At 40.8% G+C, this 23,120-nt stretch overlaps 3 protein-coding genes across 4 annotated transcripts in view; all 3 read right to left on the minus strand.

Annotated features, from left to right (window-relative positions):
* The window catches only part of LOC126559307 (uncharacterized), a 116,388-nt gene that overhangs the window by 60,844 nt on the left and 32,424 nt on the right, over positions 1 to 23,120 (minus strand). The window lies entirely within an intron of this gene.
* Positions 1 to 23,120, minus strand: part of LOC126557015 (sodium/calcium exchanger 3) — an 87,615-nt gene that overhangs the window by 44,258 nt on the left and 20,237 nt on the right. For both annotated transcript variants that reach the window (XM_050212650.1, XM_050212649.1), the window contains exon 2: positions 992 to 1,083. In XM_050212650.1, coding sequence (XP_050068607.1) covers positions 992 to 1,083 — 92 coding nt within the window. The remainder of the gene's footprint in view (positions 1 to 991; positions 1,084 to 23,120) is intronic.
* LOC126559348 (uncharacterized) overlaps positions 1 to 23,120 on the minus strand; it is a 164,006-nt gene that overhangs the window by 1,567 nt on the left and 139,319 nt on the right. The window lies entirely within an intron of this gene.

Raw genomic sequence — 23,120 nt, forward strand, 5'->3', positions numbered from 1 at the left:
GTACCGTACCGACAGGTACACAAAGATCCGGCCCGTTTAGGGACGACACGTCAAACGTCTCGTCGCACATGCGAGACAAAATCCTTTCCGGCGGGTATGGGATAATATATTCATAGCAAAACGTTCGACCAGGATGGCCGTGGTGTGTGAGATGTGTCATGTCAAACACTGTAAAGTGGTACGTCATACATTGCGGTACGGCGGGCACTCTTGGGACGGTATGCGAATAAAATCAGCAAGTCAGACGACAAGTCGTCACTCGTGGCGTTCGCAACCATCTTAGCATAGCTTCACCATACGAATGTTTCGGTTGGCTCCTGGTGGACTGCCACCAGTCATATCGTAAGGTGAGGGTTCCGAAAAGATGCTCCAAAAGCTGAAGAGTCAAAATGGAAATCATGTTCGATGTGGGTAATAATTCCGCAAGCACTTTCGCTGGAATTGATCTTTCATTGGACCATCTGTGTTCGCTTAGACACGGTACGAAGCACGGTCAGCATGGTTGAATTTGAAATGAAATGAGTTTTATACGGCCAAACAAGAGATTTTTGGTAAGACAGAAATGCACGATGCCTTCTAATAGAGTATTTTCTGATTGAAGCCAACATCCCTGAGAGCCAGCATCTACTGTGAGAGGATATGCGAGATAGCGAACAAGTACGACGAAAGAACACAGACTCTAATCTGATTTCAAATACACTAGCCCGTAGTAGTGGTACGTATAACTAGCAACAGAACAATCCTACCGACAGAGTGGGAAAAAAACCAAAGAATAATACATTTCAATAGTGAAACGAAGAGCGTTTGAGACGGGCGACGGAAATAGTCACGGGAAGAAGAAATGGAACAACAGAAATTGTACAGAGAAGTTAAGAAAACAATTTTAGATCGAAACAAATCGTATGGAACGGAACGGAGGAACAGCAAATGTCACACAGAAGACCGGAAGACAAAACCGATGGATCTGAGAATCGAGATACGACCCATTTACCTCCGATTTGTTGCGGTTCACCCAGGTTGACGTACAGCAGGACATCCTTCTCGTAGCTGCCCTCCTCAATGATCACGAGTTGGATAACTTTCCTGTGGAGTGAAAGAAAGGGGAAGAGAGAGAGAGAGAGATAGAGTACAAGAAACGGGAATAAATAAATAAAATGTCAAAGATTGGTGAGAATTTAATTACTCGTGCTACAATATGTCAAACAGATTTCTCGAGCAAGATAAAATATGAAATATAATGATTGCGGCGAACGGTGGAAGCTCTTATTCATAGCGTGATAATGTAAAACTAATGATCCTGACAAGTTGAACATGCATTTGATTTATGCATTTATGTTTCATGTTTTCAAAACAACTTCCTTTTTTCTTGTAATTTGAAATCATTTGATTTGATTTGTTTAAAACCCTAACAATATTTTTTAATGTATAGAATCAAACACAAGAAATGCCTATATTAAATTTTCTGCAAAATCTTTCAGGGACAAGCCTACACGAAAAAAAGCTTAAATCATTTCCAGTTCCATCATCACCCCAAAATGTAGCCTTCTATGCACGCTACAGAGGTGATGAGATAAGATTGAAGTTAGCAAACAATCAAATCACGAAGGCATGAAAACTTTTGCACCACAAAATAAATTATAAAACGGATTTTCCACTTGGGTCTCAGGCAGGTGGCAAATAAACAAAAAAATACCGAGCACACCGGAGACAAACACACCACAGCTATGGTAGCTGGTTGAGTGTTTTATGTTGGTAGTAGCCTTGTTTGTACAAAAGTTTCTGCTTTATCCTGGCCCTAGGTAAGGTCGAACGAAACATTGTAATCTTTGTGTCCTTGCGCCATTGGCATCGAGCGGGATGAGAAGTAATCCACTGGAATACATGCTCACCTTTAAAATGACAAGCAAATGGGTCTTTCACCCTTGACGAATCGGTAAAAACTTCGGTGTGCTTTAAGGCAATTCGAAGAAAACTCCAAAAGTTTATCCTGTGTTGGGGCCGGAGCCGTTTTAAAAGGTAGAACAGTGTTATGACCTGAGACGCAAATGGCAGAAACAGCTCGAATCCAATAGTTTGTGCAGGCTAAGATTTGGAACTGTAAATCCAGACAGTGGTATGCCGGGTGAGTGGTTTAGGACATCGTACTAAGTCAGTGTTTGGAGCTGTTGCACCGTAAACAAGCAACACCGTAAGCTGCGTGCCTTGTTACAGATGTCGGACGTGATGTGTCTTCGGGACGTCAAATCGGGACCGTGTGCCTGTCGATGGTACAGACATTCGGATCGACATGCAGGGGTGTTAACCAAGCCGGAAGGCAGAAATCAGGAAGCAACCACCATGATGATGTTGATGATGATGATGCGGGTAAATGAATGTTGTTGGTGTGGTGTGTGGTTGAATCGTTACCCTCACCGGAACTGGCATTGCATATTTAAACAGATCCGTCTGTCGGTGTGGTCCATAAACAACGCACTGGCAACATTAGCGTTTGGAGCGTGACGTTTCCCGGTTCTCACCCCGGGTCTGGTTGATGGATCATGATGATGATGATGATGAAGCCAACGTGCTGACGATATCCGGCTTAATGCCACCGAAACCAGCAGCTGCGGTTGTTGTGCTTAGTGTGCAGCATTAGGATTTGATGGTGAAACAGTTCGCTTTTGTGTGTCTTCATGCAGGGAAAATGCATGCGTTGGCTTGTATTTACGATTTAATACACCCGCTAATGGTGTGGTTTTTAGAATTTATTTACAATAATTTCAGTAGAACTTCATTTAATGAAGTAATTAAGATTGGGATGGGATTGACATCTACTAATTCAATGAACAGAAGCAAGTGGGTAACTCGTTTTACAACAGATTTCATTTAACAGCTTAGATATATAAGAATTAGTTTATTTGAAGCTTCCTCAAAAAAAGACTGATAAATTTTCAATCAATTATTTTACAGAAATGTATTGAAAAATAATAGCCTTGACATTTTTGTACATCCCATACCAATCTTTCTTATTTTAAAATGGTGCCCTAAAATTGCCATATAACAAATAACAACTGTAATACAAACTTTCACGTCTCACGGGGATATAAAGAAAAAGCTCGCTGTTGGATCTGTTTATCCTAAGCTCAAGCGATAAACGCATGAAAACGCGAACCAATGCTCATTGCACACACGTATGACCACGTTGAACGTTACTACTGACACAACCTATGTGTGCGCATTACAAAGTATGCTTTAATGATGCTTGAGCAGCAAAGGATTCTACTACACTTCTGGCACCTTCTGCTGTAGAAGTGTAGGAGCATTCGAACATAATACGGATAACACGAAGGTGCAAAATAAAGACATAAAAGATGGTTTATGGCAATCGTATCGAGCATCTTGGTCGATGAGGGAATTATGATCTCCAATGGGGCTATCATTTGATGTACGTACGAAAGCACAGCATAAAGAAGTAAACATCAACTTGCTTCAAAAATGTGTTACCATTTATAATATTGTAGCAGTATCAAATTACACACTACTTTGGCCGGGAATTGAAAATTGGTTTTGCATTCGGTATATAGCTAATAGCTAAAAATATTAAGCAACACACAGGTACTCATTTTAAATTGAACAAAAACGCTCTCCCGACCAGAATAGTTTGAAACATTGAAGTTGGTTGATGAATGTACTAGATATTATCTTTTGTTCACTTTTAACAAAAAATTAGTTCCTTAATTGCAACTGAACATAAAACAAATGTGTTTACCATGTTGTAGTTCTCTCAGGTACGGATCATTAGCTAAAACAAGGAACATTGCATTAGTCTAGCCACTTCTTTGCACTTTTCACCAAGTGAACTAATGCAGCTAGTATAATCAACAGCGACCGAGTCGGCCATTGGCTGTAGTTTACGAAATTCAGGACCCACAGTCATTATCATCTAGACGCCTTGCTAGCTAAATACATTTCCACTACGACCCTTGACCAATGTTTCGCTCCAACCGGCTCATTTATCATTTCTAATCGCTCTGCCTAATGTAGTGCACGCTCGAAAAAGATCATCTCGAAGTAAATGAACAAACCAGCAAAGAAAACTTCGGCATGCTTTGCATTACAGCCACGGCTTTGGCATCATCTTGATAAAGCCATTAGCTCGCCACACCTAAATGAGAAACGCCGGTGCACTTTGCGTGGTTGTGCGAGTGGTGACACGTCCAACACTGGGCGCCCAATGTGCACCGAAAGTGTCGACGTGGCGAAAATGCCAACCGACAGCATAAAATGGCAGTACCGTATCCAATAAATGTATAATGCTGATCGTTGCGCGAAGATTTGCATTGTTTGTGTGATGGTGTAGGGTGGGCTGTCGGACACACTGGGAGACATTTTTTTATTGTGCTTCCGGTTCCGAGGACAATTTTTAAGTAGGACAATAACGAATCCCATTACTGCCGAAGGTTGGGAAGTGTTTCCGGTTTTGCTGTTGTGAAACGGTTCGCTGCACGCATCGGTAGCCGTAGATCCGGGAGGTTTTGAGGTTTTGGTATGTTAATGAGATTAGCATGAATCGATGAGATAAAGTTTATACATCTTGAGATAAAGGAAGGGAGACTCATGATGAAATAAATTCCAATCAATGAGAAAACTTTTCCGATTTGTGGATGAATGTTTTGTAAGCAATTGGGTAGAGAAAATGTGTATCAGAGGGTTAAGTTTGTCCGCTTTAATTTCCTTACGGCAACACTTGAAAATCTCACTTGAAAGTAATGAAAAGGATAACACTTTCTTGGCAAGCACATCAACACAATGCCACAAAAAGGTTTCATTGTACACAGCCACACTAAGTGACTGTAGCGAAACATAATTAATGCACCACTGAACTGACAGCGGCAGTTCGCTTAAGCACAGCCAATGGCTCTATCACTGCCGTTGCTTCTGCGCTTCACTAAATAAGATATTTCTGCTTGCAAATATGCGAACGACTTTCAGCAACTTAACAGAAGTCCACCACACCCGTAATGCGCATTTGAAATTCCATCTTTCGGGCTTAGGAAGCTTGTAAACACCTGGCTGGAAAACATTGCACGGTCGGTGGTGGACTTAAGCGAAAACGCGCGAAATAGTTAGTGAGCCAGATTCTGGTGCTATCATCATGCACGGTTCTTTGGAAAACGTATAATAGAATGAATTTTCAAGTCCATAAATTATAGAAAAACATCAGACAGATGTCGGATGAGGAGACTTTTTGTTTTGACAGCGTTTCAGGACTTGCCGTACCGTTTACAAATGCTGGTAGCTTCAACCTGCACAGTGGCTTTTTTTTCGGTGTTCTTATACCGTAAGTACGTCTCCCGTGCCAGCATTTTACGTGCTAAGCTAGGGAAGATAAATTCGAGCAAAATTTAGTGAAGCAGGTGGACACAAAGTATGGAGGACGAGTGCACATCAACTTTATAGTTCGTAAAGAATGTTTAAAAAGGGAACTGCTTTCCTTTTGCACGAAAACAGCCACAAATTCCTCGCTTGATGCAGTTCTACTGGGAAAACTTGGTAGAAAATAAAATGAAACAGGCACAATTCCTGTAGCAAAGCATAAACAAATTGTCTATAGAAAAGGAAGCTAGAGGAAGCAGTTTGCAGTGAGATGACATACCCTTTTACCTATGGCCATTTTATAATACGCTGAAGCGCTTCCCATTTCACCTCCCATTTTTCTTACGCTTGCCTCTCGAGCTTACGGGCTTACGTTTTCTTCACACTGCAAAACAACATTATTTTAGGATGAGGCAGTGGATTAAACTGGCAGAATTGCGAAAGGTAACCTTTTGGGGCTGCAACTTATCTTAATTTATTATTTCATTTAATATGATTACAAAGCGGAAAAAAACCCATCCAGGACAACCTGATGGGAGTGGGAGGCAATACACCAACGCAACAAACAAGAAAAAGAAACCAAAGGCTTCTCGTATAAAAAGTAGCTCATGTACAAAAATCGGACAAGTGCGAAAAAAGATTCAAAAAGACAAAACAAACCAAAAAAAAACGTTAAACAGCCACAAAGACTCTGGATTGTTCAACGCAATGTGGAAGGTCAAGAGAAGGTTTCAAGTATAAGTAGGAAAAAAAAGGAACGACGGTCTTAGTCAAAGTGGTGCTGCTGCTTGAAGCAAAATTTATGATATCGTGGCATGTTTTGAGAAGGGACTGAAATACTAACGAGCAAAGTAAAAGAAAATAACTCACAAAAAAAAAAAACTACACTAGCATGAGCGAAACGGTAAGACCTCGGCCACAATGTTAGCTCCTTTCGTTATCTGGCATCAGTGAGTCAGTACGGAGAAAGGCGTAAAAACGCTAAACCTCTAAATGCTTTGCACGATTTTGCGGACAATCCGTTGTTTGTTTGTTCATTTTGGTCGCTAATACCCGTAAGATTGGGATTAATTTCGTGAGACAAGTGAAAGGAAAACCAAAAGGAAAGCAGCATTGTAGCAACAGTAGCAACCAGCATTGATTTGCAGGCGCTGTGCGTGTCGTCATGGGACAATCTTCTCTCTCGAGATGGCGTTGGCCACTAAGCCGGGCCGGCCAACCGTTTCGGCAGGCAGATAATTGATCCGAAGATAGCCCACAGGCAGTAATCTCATTAATCATCCGTGGTTAATAAAAGCTTGACTCGATCGTTCAGCTAATGAACTGCGGTCGGGCCCAAGGGAAAAGCGGAATAAGCAATTGGCTATGAATGTGACAACGATACGATTTACTTTGCAACAACTTTAACCTTTAACCGATGATCGATTTAGTTCGGACGAAACAATGTTTATAAAATTGAACGTACAAAAATGTGTTGCAAAACAGATCATATCAAAACAAATAGTGACAGGCTACAAAGTAATATTATCTTTAAGTCCGATTTCGATCCCATCAATAGTACTTCTACTAAGTATGGTCGTATAAAAATTTGTTGAAAGCATATTCTACATCATAATTGGTTATTTGTTCTAAAATAACTCATTCTTTGCACGTTCGTTATAAAAGATTAGGTTGAAGAAAGGAAAGAGGAGTCTTACCAAATCTTTAAAATCTGTTTTCGGATTTTAAAATTTATCAATGCTCTTCTTCTTATTTTTCCTCTTCATGGCTTAACGACCTACTAGGTCACGCGGGCCATCGAATTACTCACTAGACTTGCTAAACCCCGTAAATGGGTAGTCACTCTTCATCAATATTCTTATTTTATATAACCGGCATCATAACCTAATTTTTACGATTATTCAAACAAGGTAATGAAATCAACTATGATTGTAAATTTCCATAAAAAGCTTAAAATATTCCAATATCGATTTGAAAAACTCAACTGAGTGATTCAAAAGATTTAAAAGAACGATTCATTATCTCCTGTTTATGTGCTATTTATGTGATAGAATGAAATGATATAAATTCCACTTAAGGATTTTGAATACGTTCTATAAATTCATAATAACGTTAGAGATCGAAAAAATAGAATAATGCAAAAACCCCGTGGCGTAATTTAAACATACTTGATTTGCTTCTATTTCATTGCATACATTATTGCTTACAATTTTATCCACCAACTTTAAAGTTTGTCCTTTTCTTGTTAATCAGAAGCATAAAAATTATAGTTTGTTTAGCAGTTGCTAAAAAATATACATCTTTGTTGCTTCATTTTTCATTCAAACCAAAAATGTATGCTTTCTTTTTAAACCAACCAAAAGCAAGACTTACACTTGATTACGTGAATACAATTGCCTGTCGTACCTTTAATACTGACTCCTTGGTGCTTAAATTCAACTCAATTATACATCAACCCAATTTCATTTTCCCAGATATTTCAGCTTTATGCAAATGTCACGACACATCCCAGAGCATCAACGGCCAGTACAACGAAAGACTGACACTGTCTGCTTGTTGCAGAACAAATCGAACGAACGACCCTGGTCATTATTAGTAATCGTTCCATTTGCTGCTACTACTGATGGTTCGTTGTTTTGTAGCAGTACCGCATTTCCTTTTGAGTGGAACATTCCCAAAAACAAAAAACGAAAACCGTCTCGATGTCGTTCAATCTCATCGTAGTGTCCGGGTTCAACGAAGCTCGTTTTCGGTCTACTGAATGTCATTATTGGCCCGAACATCACGTTATCCCATGGGTATTCCCGAACAACGGCAGCAGCAGCAGCAGCAGCAGATGACCCGTGTCGAAACAGTATTGAATGCCAAACTTTGCCAGAGTTACGGTTCCTTGTATAGTTTATCACAAAATGGATTCACCAGGAGCTCAATATTCACGATACGCTATCGAATCGAATCGGCCTGCCCATTCTATCCCCGTTCCAGTGCAGGTAAATTTATCATAAAAAAAATGATCGGTTTTACTAGATGAGGCGGGGGATTTGGGTTTGTGTTTTGTAGAAGTTGTTGGTAAAGTTTCGATCGATACAACGTTTGGAAATAGGACACCATCGCGGAAGCGGCATGGAAAGTCAAATTTTGCTTGTCAAAAGTTCTGCTTTCGCTATCAGAAGCGCCTGGTAGCATCGGTTGTTTCTGTGATATTTTTACCTTAATTTTGTTACCCTCGTTGTTGGTAAAGGAAGCGTCGATCCTGCCAATTTGTCAATGCCATTCTCCCAACCACCTTCCTTCATTAATCACCCAAACCAGCAACAATGAACGGAAATGAAATCAAAGCGACAGAACAAAAAAAGAGGCTAATAATTATAGCTAATTAAAGGCTGGTTCTGAGCTCCGGCTAATTATCGTCACCATCGGATAAATGAATATGGTATGGAAATAGCAGTGCCGCATGTTGATTTGTTCCGGATTTCCGTTCAGCGTTTAAAGAGGATGTGTGTTGCTTCGCTCTGCTCACACTCGGGCCAAACTACTATCAAATATGTTGCATGCGACACGCGATCGATGAATGATTAGAATGATTCCTGTTAGTTGTTTGTTGTTTTTCAGGGCAATGATTGATGTTTGTTCTACGTTTGGCCTAGTCTAGCAACCCGGGACGCGACGGTTTTACTTAAACACGGCTTGTACGTTGTAATAAGCGTTGTGTGTTGTAACGTGACAGCTCGTTGTGGTCGTTCGCACTTTCTCCAAGTGCAATACGTTGGTCCATTTGGAAACCCCACCCACCTACTGAGAAGGGACAAAAAATGGTGTAATCCTTTGACAGAGACATTTCCGTTTTCCGGGTCAGGGACACAGCCTAGGTGGGTACGCTTTGTGTTTTCGTACTGCCCCACCCCAAAGGTGCACTTTCTTGGGTGCGTTTTCGTTCTCAATTACAATCCGAACGATGAAATGTGTAATCTGATTATCAGGAGCTGTGTGTGGCGGGCAAAAAGCAGAAGCTTGAAGGGTTGAGGGTAAAGCTGTGGGAATTTGAAAGCGTACGACTTGTGCCGCAAGTAATACAAATTTAATTTGCATGTCGTTTTTTTCCAGTACACGGTCACCAGTTTGGTTGACCGTGAAAATTAGACACTTGATTTTAGATCATTGATTCAAATTAAAGACGAAAAATAGCCAAGAAATAAACTAACTTTGTAGTAAACAAAAATTAACTAACGATTGGATTCCACATCAACGGGTTTTTTAGCATACTTAATTTAGGATCATGTTATCATTAAATACAAACCAACGTTCCTCCTGCAATAAGCTCAGTACTTGGATGAACTGTAGTTATGAAAAATTATTCATTCAAGAATAAGCAATAAAAACATTAAAAATATGTAAAAGACTGTAATAATTTTCGAAGGGTGGTCAAAATGGTATTCCGACAGGGCTGTCTCTCTGTACGTACGTGAGAGCTTGAAGGAAATTAAATTTTATAAACCAAAATCTTCAGATGATCATTAGAGAAGATTTGTATTTTTTGCCGTCCAGGGTTTTCAGTGCTTTTTAAACATCAAAAACATATCCAGTATATATTAGTTAGCTAACAATACGGCGTTGAGTCGTCATACTAAATTAAATAAATATACTAGTTAGAATGGTCATAATCAACAACGCATTGTGAATGTGAGTCTTAAAATTTGTACCACAGATTTCCAAAAGAATGCTGGAGCTTGCCTAAAACTTTATTTGTATATTTGTAAATTTGGTTTATTTTCAACAGACCGGGAGAGGTCACCTTGAAACGGAACTATACAAAAAGTGCACAAGACATGAATAAACGTGGATGAGATAAGTTAACACGGAGTGTGTCGCACACCGCGTATACAATTAAAAAACACGGGGCACGCTATACCCGGTTGGTGTCGATCAGAGACGACATTGAATTAACGGCAAATGCATTAAAACGGATCAGAGGCGCGAAATAGGGTACGGCGATCCTCTACGTCGAGTATCGATCTTGCGCTGAGCGATCTCGACGGGAAAGTGATTTGAACTTCGCACCAGTCTAGACATATCACCGTAAGCATTTAGCGACCGTAGCGTTGGTTTTGACAGGATGAATGTTTGGAAATTTTTGTCTACATATCATATATTCCAGCTAACAAACAGCTCCAAAACTATTATCGATAGCATTTTCGCTCAACAAATCACACAGTCACAAACTAAAGTTCCAAATGTGTTGTTCAGTCTACCGAAACAAATTCCAACGTCACGTCGAAAAGTTATAAATGCATTTTACAACCCTGTACCCCTCCCCAGAGTAAGTGTTATTCATAGTATCATTCCCTTTTGTCACCATTTTGCTACCCATTTCCAGCAAGAAAAAAAAACTTTGATTACTCTTCTAGCCAGTTCACTTTCATTGCAAATACTTCGCACACACTCACATACCTACTACACGCACACACCGGAAAACGAGCTACGAAATCGAGCAAACGGACAAATGCTTTTATGTTCACTGCTTTTTTGGCTCCCAAATGGGCAGAAGGCAGAACCACTGGATGTCGTCGTGCACTTTCGTGGTCCTCCAGTCCAGCAAACGCCAGCGCCAGCGTCTGCTGCCCTTAGGATCGAAATCAAGAAAGGCAGAGAATATTATCGCACCCAATGGCACGTACGTTGCGTTTTATCTTCTGTGCCGCTTCTGCGACCAATGCTTTCGATGTGAGCAGGCTTCCGTACCGGATGTCCGTTTTTCGACTGCACACAGTGTGGCACGTACTGGTGCGAAGGAGGCAAATCGAACGACAACAGCGGCACTGCCCATTTCTGAATCGTATTAACATTTCAGAATGATTCGGTTTTTCGAGATCCTATTTGTTTCGGTCGATACCGATGCCATTTTGGCATGGGATGGTAACGGCAGTGTAATCCCTTCGGGTATAGGATTTCCTTAAACCACTTCAAAATAATAGAACGGAAAAGAACAAAACAACAGCCCACGGAAAACAATACGTGAGTAAAGAGGTTGGTTTAATCTGCACGGTTAATCTTTGCGAAGTTCTCTTCGTTCTTCTACGGGGAATAGAGGTGAACATGCGGAACAGCATGGCGTTTTGTGGAAAATGTTTCCCAAACAAGGTGAAAAACACTTTAAAATTCAGCCACTCGTTTGCATCGTTTGACTTCTATTTGCCTTCATACTGGTTGAGTGTTGAGGCATTGTTGCGTGCTTTTTTTCCATTTGTTTGGTTTGCGGTACAAATTGTCTGACCAAAGCAAAACGCGAAAAGCACCAAAAGAACGAAAAAGTTCCTTCTGGTTTGTTTGTAATCTCAAGCCGAGTCAAACACCGTTTGCTTGGGAGTGGAGTCTTTTTTAAAGTTGGCAGGAAGCAAACCGCTCTCTGTAAAGCCACTTTAACAGTCTGTTTGAATCATTAAAACAATGCAACTTTGTAGATTGACCAGTTCGCTTCAACCACTTTGAACAGCTTTGAACAGGGGTAGATCTCAAAACACCATCAGAATATAATCTAATTTCAATTATCTTTTTTTTTTTGCTTTGAAATTTTCCAATAAAAGCACTTCCTATTAACGCAGCCCCGTAAATAGGGCCAAAAACCTATCGTGTCGGCAAAGTGGGTGGAAATTTGTTCGAAGCGATTGAATTTAAATGGTGCGAAAATTAAGAAGCTGTTGCCTTCAATATCCTGCCAATTCACGGGGCAGGCTTAAACCGCGTCGGTCGATTAAAAATTCAAAAGGAAGCAAATGGAACAAACTTGCCTTGCTTTTCCCTCCTCTATTTTTGTTGCTTTTGGTTGAAACAAGCTTTTCCAGTTTCTTCTTTTCGGTTGGTATTTCCAAGCATCTTGTATCGCTTGTGTCCTGCCGTCTTCCAGCACCGATACTTCATTTAATTTGATGAAATAGGATTAATTTCTTGAAGCCAGCAGACGCGCCGGACCCTTGTTGAACGATACAGGCCAGTCTGTTTAAGGAATTTTCCGCTAGCTTAAACTTACTATATCCTTTCTGTATGTGCAACAAAAAAAAAATGCTATCTAGCGATGGATACCCTTTGTGTAGCTGCTAAAACTCCCAACGATCACATCCGATCGGTATGCAAACAAACGCAAATTTGCTCAAAATTGGACACTAATAGCCACAAATGAAATCACATCATCTTCGATCGCAACGAGAGAAAAAAGGATCCGTTTGGGGGAGAAAATGCTTTGTTAGGTTGACTGCTTTGGGAAGCCTTCTTTTCCGAAAGGTGGTTTTGTGTGTCTCTTAGGCTGCGAGAGAAAGGTGAACTGTTTACCTTAGCTTGACAGCAGAGGCGATGGCTTTATCGTCCATTTAGAACCATTTGTCTGCACTAACGAAGGTCTGCAGGTGCGAACCTTTCAGTGGCAGGTATTTGAAGAAGCAGGTTCGTCAGGTGGAAGGTGAAAAAGATGCCACTTCACCACGACACCTCAACACACAGACACACGTGCCAGTAACTTGCTATTTGGGGTGGGTTGGATCAATATCACTTTGGGAAGATAGGACGAGCGGGTTTTTGCCTTTGGCTTTCTTTTTTTCAAGAATAATACTGCATATGTGTGTGTTTGAAGTGAAGATTTGTGCAGAATGGATAGAGCTGCACCACCAAGTACATGTTAGGAAGATACATTGGATTTAATTTATGTCTTTTAATTAAGCTTAAAGAGGCTTTTATGCGCGTGAAAAATTCTTATAGCATCGTTGAGAACATATTGTTTAAGATTTTTTAAACATGGGCGTTTCGTAGATCTGGTTGATGTTGACGGTACATATGTAAATTGTTTCAAAATATGTTGTTTCATTGAAGTGAAATTATAAATTGATCATTGAAGTTGAGTTGAGTATAGAATATTGTTCGCAATCCTTTTAAAACACCTGTCAAATTTCTATTTTCTTTCTCAATTTCGACTTGCTCCCCCATTAGAGTCCATCAGAGCTAATTTGTTGCAAACTAGCGATATGAGGAAAGACCAACCTCCAATTAACCATCTCATTTATTTCGACAAACGATGGTACACCCCATCGGGCGAGTGTTCTTCCGCTTTGTCTGTGAACACGGTTCCGATGTTCCGATGGTCACGTTCGAGCAATTAATCATTGTGATGAAACAATCGACGACCGCGTCTCACTCCACAATTCGTGGCATTGCGGCATTGATCGAGGGCATTCATTCAGACACTCGGCTGCTGATGATGGGTAAATTTATGAGCCTTACCGGGAGTTATGGGCGTTGTCGGTTGTCACAAAAATACGCCACACAAAAAGGAAAAAGTAAATAAAGCAAAGCACCCTTTTTCCCGCCTTTTTCCAACTCTGCCCGTTTCGCACATCACTAATGATCTCTTGCATCAGGAAATTTCATGCATGCGGCAGGCTACAGGGTGGAAAGATAAGCGGCAAAAAATGGTCCCAAAAGGAGAGGGGAGAGTTTTATTGTGCAGCGTGATTGAATGCACCGACTGATGTTTATGTTCGGTGACTCGGGTGAAGTTGATGTATCTTTCATGTCAACGGCTCATTAGAGAGTTGGTTGGAAAAAATGGTTCGATGGAAATAGTATGGATTTTATCATAAATTTTTCATAAATTATTCCGAATAAAAATCCAAATTTTATCACCGTTTTGGTGGAATGTCTGCCAGTAAAGTGGAGTGTGTTTTTTTTTTTAAATCAGCAGCACATAAGCGTGTTTTTTTGTATTTTAATTTTCTACTGCTATGTGGAAGGTATCCCAACCTACAAGCACGAATCATTAGCATAAATGCTGAGTAAAACTAGAACGATTTATTGTACTTCTATTCAATAAAGGTCCTATCGTATCTTGCAAAACAAGTTGTGCCAGATAGATAGTTTCGATTCGATAAAAACTTCTTCCTTCTTAAGCAGAGGTAAAATATTTTGCAGCAATTTTTCGGTGGATACCGTCATGTATTAAAGTTCACCCTTTTTATCGATTACTCATACTGGCGGTTGGAGTGGCAAGAAACCATTAAAATACTTTCGATGCGGTTTTTTAGATCGTTTTTTCCGTTCCTACTTGCCCTTATCGACACGGAAGGGTTGCGCGCGTGTTGTATGCTTCACTGGGCAAAATATGTAAATAAATTCTATTAAATAAAAACCAAATACCTTTCGCGGGGACTTTGATTATCAAGCTACCGACCAAAGTCAAGCGAAACCGTCGATTGTGACGAGCGAAAAATTTCAACACTGTAAACGGCAATGCCATGCTTTACCGAGAAATTCTTTCTTTAGCTTTTTGCTATAGGTTTTTTTAACATTTTTTTGAAGATACTTCACTTGAAACGATGAAGCAAGCAACGGAACTGGGATGAAAGGTGAAAGGATCCTTGTGGTGGTGCTTGACGTTTTGAATCTGCTGGATTTATGACCCGGTTGTGTGAGAACAGGATTGGGATGGACAGGATGAACACGTTCTGGAAGAAGCATTACTTTCCATGTTTACACTCAAAACAGCTAGCAACGAATAGTCTCAGCGAGTTGAAAAACGTAAAACGGGGGCTGTTCAGCAAAGCGACAAAACATGACAAAACATGAAATGTTTTTCTTTTGCCTTTGTTTACACTCATACAGACACAAACACACACTCATAAAATTCGCCAGAAACCCTGCCGTTTCGCCGAAACACAACTGGCAGGTGCCTTAAAGAGGCAAAGGTCGCTATAAGGTTGGCCCGTGTATGGTGAAGTACGGCCAGCAAACGCTCAAGGCAACACAGGCGAGAGTTTCAAGCCGTCGAACTAATAATATGTAAATAAATGCCGCGCTAAAGTGAGGAACTAACCTACATTTTTGCCTTGTCCTGTATCTTGGTGTGTGTGTGTGTGTGGTATAGGCATCCGTGACCGGGAACGTCGGGCGGATTTAGACGTTAGGACTGATTGGAAGTGGAAGATGTTCCCACTGTAGCACCGCCGTACGTTGACGGCACTGCGGGCTCCAGTTCCGGTGATTTTCCGTGCGCCATCCGGAAGGAAGTAGGATTACGAAAATGTTGGTCGGTTCGTCGGTACGGTGGTGGGCCACTACCGAGAGTTATTGCCATCGTCGTGCCACCTGCGTCAGTTGCCGGGACCACTTAAATCCTGTGCATTGCTTAGCGTGTATTGCATGAAGTGTTTGCTTTCTCGTTGTTCTCCATGTCTAGGTCAACGAAGGACATTGTGTAAGGAAAGGAAAATGGTTTTGCCTTTGTGTGGCGAGCATTATGCGCCCCCCTTTTGGTCAAGCAGCACAAAAAGAGAATAATAAACACACTAAACATATTCTTACATGCAATTTGGCCTCACGTAAAACAACGTTTTTCTCGTGTCGTGTTAGTGTTTATATATACATTTTATTACAAATAATACATTAACTTAAAGTCGATAAGATCTCGAACGGAAGGTAGCATAGTTTGCAGCAAAAAAGTTCCCTTACAATATGGCATTATGTCCATCGCCATCAAATGTAAGGCCGTAGACTTTAGCGAAGCAAACATAATTCCACCAAAGTAAGGCAGCACCATGGTAGAAACCTTTCAAGTTCAACCTTAACAGCAAACTACCGGTTTCTGACACTACCCTGCCTTATCTGTCGTGGCCTTTGGCTACACATTTCCACCCGTGCAAGTGGGCCAAAGTTTCTGCTCTTCTCTCACGGCATACGCTAGGACAAACAAATTACGAACATTTTTGCTCCTAATATTGTATAATAACGCTTCGGTAAAGTTTTTCCTGATTGGTTTTCTTCGTATTTGTACCTGGTGTAGTGCAAAAGGAGGAAAATCGACACACTGTCACACGCTTCATGGTAAAAGTTGTACCATAGGCAAAGAGGGAAAGTTTTGTTCGCTAGGGGATCGTGGCCGCATAGGAAAGGTAAGCCTTGACCTTGTTCACCGTCCATCTATTGCATGTAGGCGCAACGGATACAAGTTGGCAGCGAGGGGACACTGTACTGTACTGAACATCACTACACCCCACGGTGCTAACGAGAAAAGCCCATTAATTGTAACGATCAATCTTGAAGATGCCTGTTTCAGATACTTTGCTGATAGTGTGCGTTCGGGCATGAGACCCACGACGCGAAAGATGGAGATATTGTAAGCCGAAGAAAATCGATCGTTATCAAACTGAGGAAAATGTTTTATTCTTAGAAGGAATTATTCTATGTAGGGCTGGTGGTTATGTGACTAAGAATAGTAATTTACGCGTAAAACATCTGCAGTTGAGTGCTTTTTCTAATGCAGCGAAAGTGATTGTGTCAAGGTTTGTTTGCTTTTTGTCTTCTTTAAGCAAATTGAATGCATTGAATTTCTAGAATTTTTTATGTTAAAATTCCAAACAATTTTCGAAATCTATCACATGTCAAAACTTAAAAAATAATCCTAGAACAAGAAACTGTGATCCCTTTTTTGTTTGCTTAGGCGCTTAAACCAACAATGAGTGACGGTCGCCTAAATCCACCGGCCACATGTGTTCCGAGTGAGATTTCATAACAAGCTCTACAACCTCTGGTTTAAGCACGGATCAACCTAGTATGGTTGATCCCTCTCTCTACGCTACGCTGACGAGTTCGACCACAACGATTTTTCTTTGGTGGGATTAAAAACCAAAACCCATGAAATGATCAGCGTCTGCAAGGAAGAAATTACTCTTCAAGGAAGAAAGCCTTTGTCAGCTAGTTTGCCAAGCGAAAGGCAAACATTTCACACGCTCATTATCATGTTTCAGGAAAGGAGAAGTTTAGTTCCGTTCGCTTTCATCTAAAACACGTCATCTGCATGTTTCTCAGACGGTACACTAGAAGCGTAGAAGCTCAACGCGTAGAAGTTGATGAATTTCGCGTGCGAATCGAATAGAGATTGAAACAGGATAGGAAAGGAAACAAAAAAACTTCCCACAAGCTTTTATCGAGGAGCCACATGCCTGTGAATCAACGAACGGAACTGGTGGACGCAGAATGGACTCAAAGCACATTACTCTTACTCTGGAACGCTTCAGTCAGTTTTCTTTCATGAAATGCCCAAGAGCAAAAGGCGCCTGCATTTCGCAAGTACCAACGGACGAACTACACGAAAAGGAAATAACATTTTATGAGCCACCGGTTTGGTTCGGGTTTTCCCAGAGGGACTTATAGCAAAGGATGTGGCAATCGGTAACCGGGGTTTTCTTTTCTGTTGGTGGGAAGGAAAGAGAGAGAGAGAGAGAGAGAGAGAGAGAGAGAGAGAGAGAGAGAGGGGTGAAACCTCTGAGGAAGCAAATATTCCTTCGGGCACATCGGGCCGTTTGTTTTACGATCAGTGCATTTCCGCTGGAGATGGAAATGGTAAGTTCACTTCACTGGAAATGGAAGGTTTCAGTAGTCTGCATTTTGCCTTTTTTGTTCTTATTTTGGTTTTCGCTTGCCTGTTACTCTGTGAACCCTAAAAACATAATCGTGATCGAAGGACATTCATTTACGGTGCGTTCGTCTTTAAAGAAAATGGTTGAGAAACGTACGGTGAATGATGATTCTTTGCTTCCAATTGAACGGTTAGTGAAATTCTGTGGAAAAAATACAAACACTGTGCCTCGGAGGACTGATGTTGGGTTGAGGTTTGCATTTTGTTTAGTAAGCATATTACAGATAAATCATTTCGACGATAATGATGACGTGCAATAAAGCTATCAAAACGGATTGTGAAGCTGTTGGTGGAAAATAAATATATTACTCTCGCGAGGGGTCCAGACCGAGAGGATGAGGATGTGCTTTTTGTTATCTAAAAGCAGAACAACCAACGGTCCCTTTTGGCCATAATGGACAGTTAACTATAAATCTCTGCGCTTTAACGATATTTCTCTTTTTGGTTCATTATCCATTCTCTTTTTGTCACAATATTTCTTTTGACCAAATGCGCACAAAACGAATAAAAAACGGCAATTGCCTAGAGAGTCATTCTCACAAAGCTGGTTTTTATGGGGGTGTTTTTGTTTTTTGCTCCATGATGTAGGATCAAACGTACGCTGTGCAATGTGAAAAATAAGAATGCCGATTTACCCCAATTACTTCGGCAGATCTCGGCTGATGGATTGAAAGCATCCCTTGCAGAGTGTGCATCCGTTTACGCCACACTCAATACACTTTCGGGCGAGTTATGTGAAACCCGTCAAAATATTTCTCAATTATGCTACCGTTCGCTTAGATTCGCAGCTTCGGTTTATTATGCTTCTGCGTGTGCTTGTGCTGAAGACAGGAGATTGTGTTTGTAATTAGCTTAATGCTTCACTCTTGTTTTCGCGGTTGCCAGTTAAAACTTTATCCTATGCGGTCCGGGCGCGATAGCTACACCGAACGTTGCATTCATACCGCTGTAACGAGGGAAGTTTGTACCGAGGAAGGAGTAACGTTCATCACCAACACCAACACCCGCAAACCGGTCGGGTTGGCAGGATGCCAACGCAAAAATGGGTCGTAAGGGGGACTGGCTCAATTTGGGCATGTTGAACGTTTCGCACAACAATGCGCGTTAACGAACCAGGGTCATGCATGCTTCTGTGGTATGAGGAAACGCATTCCAATGGACGTGTGAGATGTGCGCGTTTTGCAAAATAATAAGTATGGGAACCTTCACGTCATTCCTTTCAGACAACAGGTGAGCCGGTGAGGAAAAAAACGAAAAATTGTTTCCACTCTCGGGTTTATTGATTTATGCACAAAGACATAAGGTTTATAAAAGTGCAATGAGAAATATGTGATACATCGTTTACCATGTTTTCTATTACCTTCGAAACGATAATTAATAATTCATCTTCATATACTCACTGTTTATACATTGAGGAAAGTTTTTAACGAGCGTCCCATTACTTACCTATAACGAGAAAATGTAAGAAAAAGGATTTTAGTTCAATTGTTAAATGTAGCAGGTAATATATGATTCATCTCTTTAGAGTATAATAAATTAAACACTGTAACTATTTATCATGCCTCTTTTCCTATTCATCCTTAGTTTTTTTGCTTTTATATTTTGAGTTAGATTCAATCGTTACCGTTACCACAAACGACCGTTCAGCTGTGGTTCACTGAGCGCTCTAAAACCGCAAAATTAGTTAAGCATGGCGTACTGGCATTATCCTCGCTGTTGCGTTGTTTTGTGGTGTGTTTGTGAATTCGAGCTAATTGAAATTCGGAAGCCGAACCCCATTTCATCATTTGTGGATGATTGATTGAAGGTAAAACCGCAAAACGACGCATTTGCCGGTGGTTGAATTTCATCGTCCCATATCGTCATGCGGGAGCGAATGTAGCGAAGGGAGGGTGAAGTGTTTCCTTTGGCCGGAGCCGGATGTGCCAAATTAATGTAGTGCAGATTATTCACCATTCAAACAATGTCAATCAGTCACACCATTATGGATGGTGTCGTACGCGTTTACACGCATCAGAATGAAGCAAGAGAAAGCAAAATAGTGCATATGTGTGAGACATTTTTGTAGTGATTTATGCTCAGCATGATTTATTATTTTATTTAGGGTCTATGATGATTTCAGCTTGAAAATTGGATAATTATAAGCGAGCTTCCGTTGGGTCGCTTCGGTAATGCAGGGGACAGCGGCGTCGGTCTTCAGACGATAAATTCCGTCAAAAAGTCGAGCTATCATAGGAAATTTACCGGAACCAGAAGTTTTTTCGATACGTCTGATGCTGGATGTATCAATTTGCAAAGACAGCAAAACTTCTAATCATATTAATGCATTATTTTAGAAAAAATGTGCTAAAAATTGAATAAATGTCCTTAAAATGCTCTATAACTGCACCAAATGCATATCAAGGTGGTAGATAATTTGCTTAGTTTTAATTTCTAAAAGAAAAACATTGTTTAAATTTCATGAGCATCTTTGGCATACGCTGACCGTGCCAAAGAGGCTCGAAAATAATCAAAACAAATGACGTTTTTTTGCTTCAAAAATATCAAATGCTTATACTGCAGGCCAGTTTTAACAAGCTGTGTGTACGTAAAGCATGCCGCATATCAGCAGCAAAAAGTCACAACACATAAAAATGCTGGCAAAGGTCATCATAGACCCCATTGTTTGATACATTAGATTTTTTTGAGACGCAAGTTATTATAGCAATATTGGTAAATATAACAAAAACACGTTGTATGACTGCTTTGAAGAGCAAAAATAATCTTCACAAATAATTAAAAAACCTTAACAAAAAGTGTATGTACATTTATTCGCGGCCCATTTAAATTCCGTGTCAATCAGCCCTTCAATTCAGAAAAAAACACCATGCGTCTCCATTTGCTTGGGTTTAAATTAAAATCTAAAAATAACGCTAAGTTTTTAAGTGTTCTTGTGCGTTTTAATGGGGCATAAGACTATTTGTGCTCCCTTTTTTGAAGCAGATTAATTTCACTTCATTATGAAAATAAATATAAAGTTGTTAAATTAAATATTGTTGTTCAGGTGTAAGCTAACAATGCTCAACTGACGGTAGCACAACTGTTGTTGACTTGGCAAGCAAAATTATGAACCGCTCAAAAGCACCCCTCGAGCGAAGCGAAATAATAACAAAATGCACACACACACACACATATACACAAACAGTTCGGTCCAGTATTCAGTTCCACGAAAATATCAGTAGCATTCAACAGGTCGCCAGTGCTGGATCGGTGTTGAACGGTTTCATATTTTATTCAACGCATCCGTTCCGTTTGGGTAGCAGCCACACTTTATTAAAATATATTTGTATTCTCTTTACCCGCCAGAAAGGTAGCGGCAGTGGCCACCTGTCGGATTAACGGGTGCGCTGCGAGCTGGTAGAGTGACTGAAAGCCGCGTACCCTTTTAATGCTCCCCTAATTATACTCATTGGCCACATTAACTGTTCTTCTCGTGACGTGACGCTAAGCGGGTTGTGAATGGATTTTGGGTGGGGTTTCGTCCACATATAGGTGATTTCGATAATCACCGTATTGTTTGCAGACTTTAAGTGTTGAGCTGTTGAGCTTAAATGAGGAGCGAATTGGTGTTTTGTTTTGATTTTTAAATTTTCCGACTGAAAAACAAATCAATTGATTCCTAGAACAATTTATCAAAAATTTTGAAAAGAATAATTTTAACCGACCGCTTTTCTGATAATAGGCTAGAGGTCATGGGTAAACACTGTAAACACGATGTGCTCTCGTTTGTGTACTTTAAAGACGCCACAATATCGTCAGCACCATCGGTAACTGTTCGGTAAATTTCCGTTTCGTTCCCAAGCATAAGATCATGTTGATCTAAAGTGACTGATGATGTACTGAGAAATAAAACGAATGAACAACAAAACACAGCAGACTATCAACATCACGGTAAGTGCAACTGGAACAGGAAATTGAAAGGACAATCTCGAACGTGTTTAAACCTTCACATACACAAAACCCATGCCTGCCGACTCGCTCGCACTTTTTATCACTTGTTGGTACTGCTTTCACTGCTGAAAGCGACGTAGACTGGGTTCCCCCCCCCCCCCCCCCCGGTACGCCGCGTCAGACAAGAGCGACAGTTCACAACACTGTCACAGAACAACTCGCTTCCGGCTGTTTCCGGTGCGAAAGTTAGATTACCTTTCGCAGAATCAAGCGCAACTTGGCGCAACTTAAGGATGAAGATGAAACAAGCCGCTGGCCACTGAGGGATGGAGGTTTTGTTGGGGGATGGAAGTTTTTCCGAAAAACAGTTAGCAGAGGCTACGCCGGGAATGGTTTTGCTGCCATGTTACGCCAAACTCGTTGACGAACTGACTATGCCGGGAAGAGGCTCCAGCCTGGAAGTTGACAGTGTTACAGCAGTTTCACACAAAACATACAAACACACCTTTGGCGATATAGCTTTTGGCGATTTTGGTGGCGTAAAAAGAGATACATTTCGTGGCGCGTTTTTTCTTCACTGCGTTATGATGGGTAAGAATGAACTTCAAAGTTGGGGCGTGTTGTGAAATGTTGCTGAACTCATAATTACGAAAGTGACAAATACTGACACCTTTTCGCATTGAGATGAGATACTTTTGCAGAAGAAATAAATGATTCACATTCGCACTTCATAACGCAAAAAGTTGTAGATGAGTTCTCGCATGGCCAAGAGCGTATCACAAAAAAACGCTGTGCAAAAATGTTTTTCCCCAGCAAGGTTAACACCACTTGTAATTAACACGAACAGCTTTTCTATGCTAATGGACATCAAGTGCGTCCTCAACGTTCCGGTGTTGAGCGAGTACGACATCAAAGGGATTAGCAACAGTGTATGTGTGTGTGTGTGTGCTGGTCACACGATTCATCCTTAATCTGTTGGCTTCCGTCGACTAAACGTTAACTTGTGGAAGCACTGGTGTGTCTAAGTGATATCTCCATATAAACAGAAAACAAGGATTAACGAGAACCATCTTATCACCTGCCCGATAGGTTGTGTAATCACTTTTCCCATCCACCTTTACGAGCCACCACCGGGGCTATTAGGAGCGCTTTTCCTCACAGTACGATTAACTATTTAACCGTCGAAATCGAATCAATGAATCACGGCTGTGTGAACACCCACTGGAAATGGAAATCGAAAGCATTAAACTGGTGGCAGTCTAAACGAAGGTGTATCGATGTCAAGCATCGACCATCGGGAACAGCACACTTCCGTCTGGTGGGATGAATATTTTATGCACGTGAGAAGCCGGTTTCTACTGCACACTACTGCTTCTCGATG

The sequence above is a fragment of the Anopheles maculipalpis genome, chromosome 2RL (genome assembly GCF_943734695.1).
Source record: "Anopheles maculipalpis chromosome 2RL, idAnoMacuDA_375_x, whole genome shotgun sequence".
Classification (NCBI taxonomy): domain Eukaryota; kingdom Metazoa; phylum Arthropoda; class Insecta; order Diptera; family Culicidae; genus Anopheles; species Anopheles maculipalpis.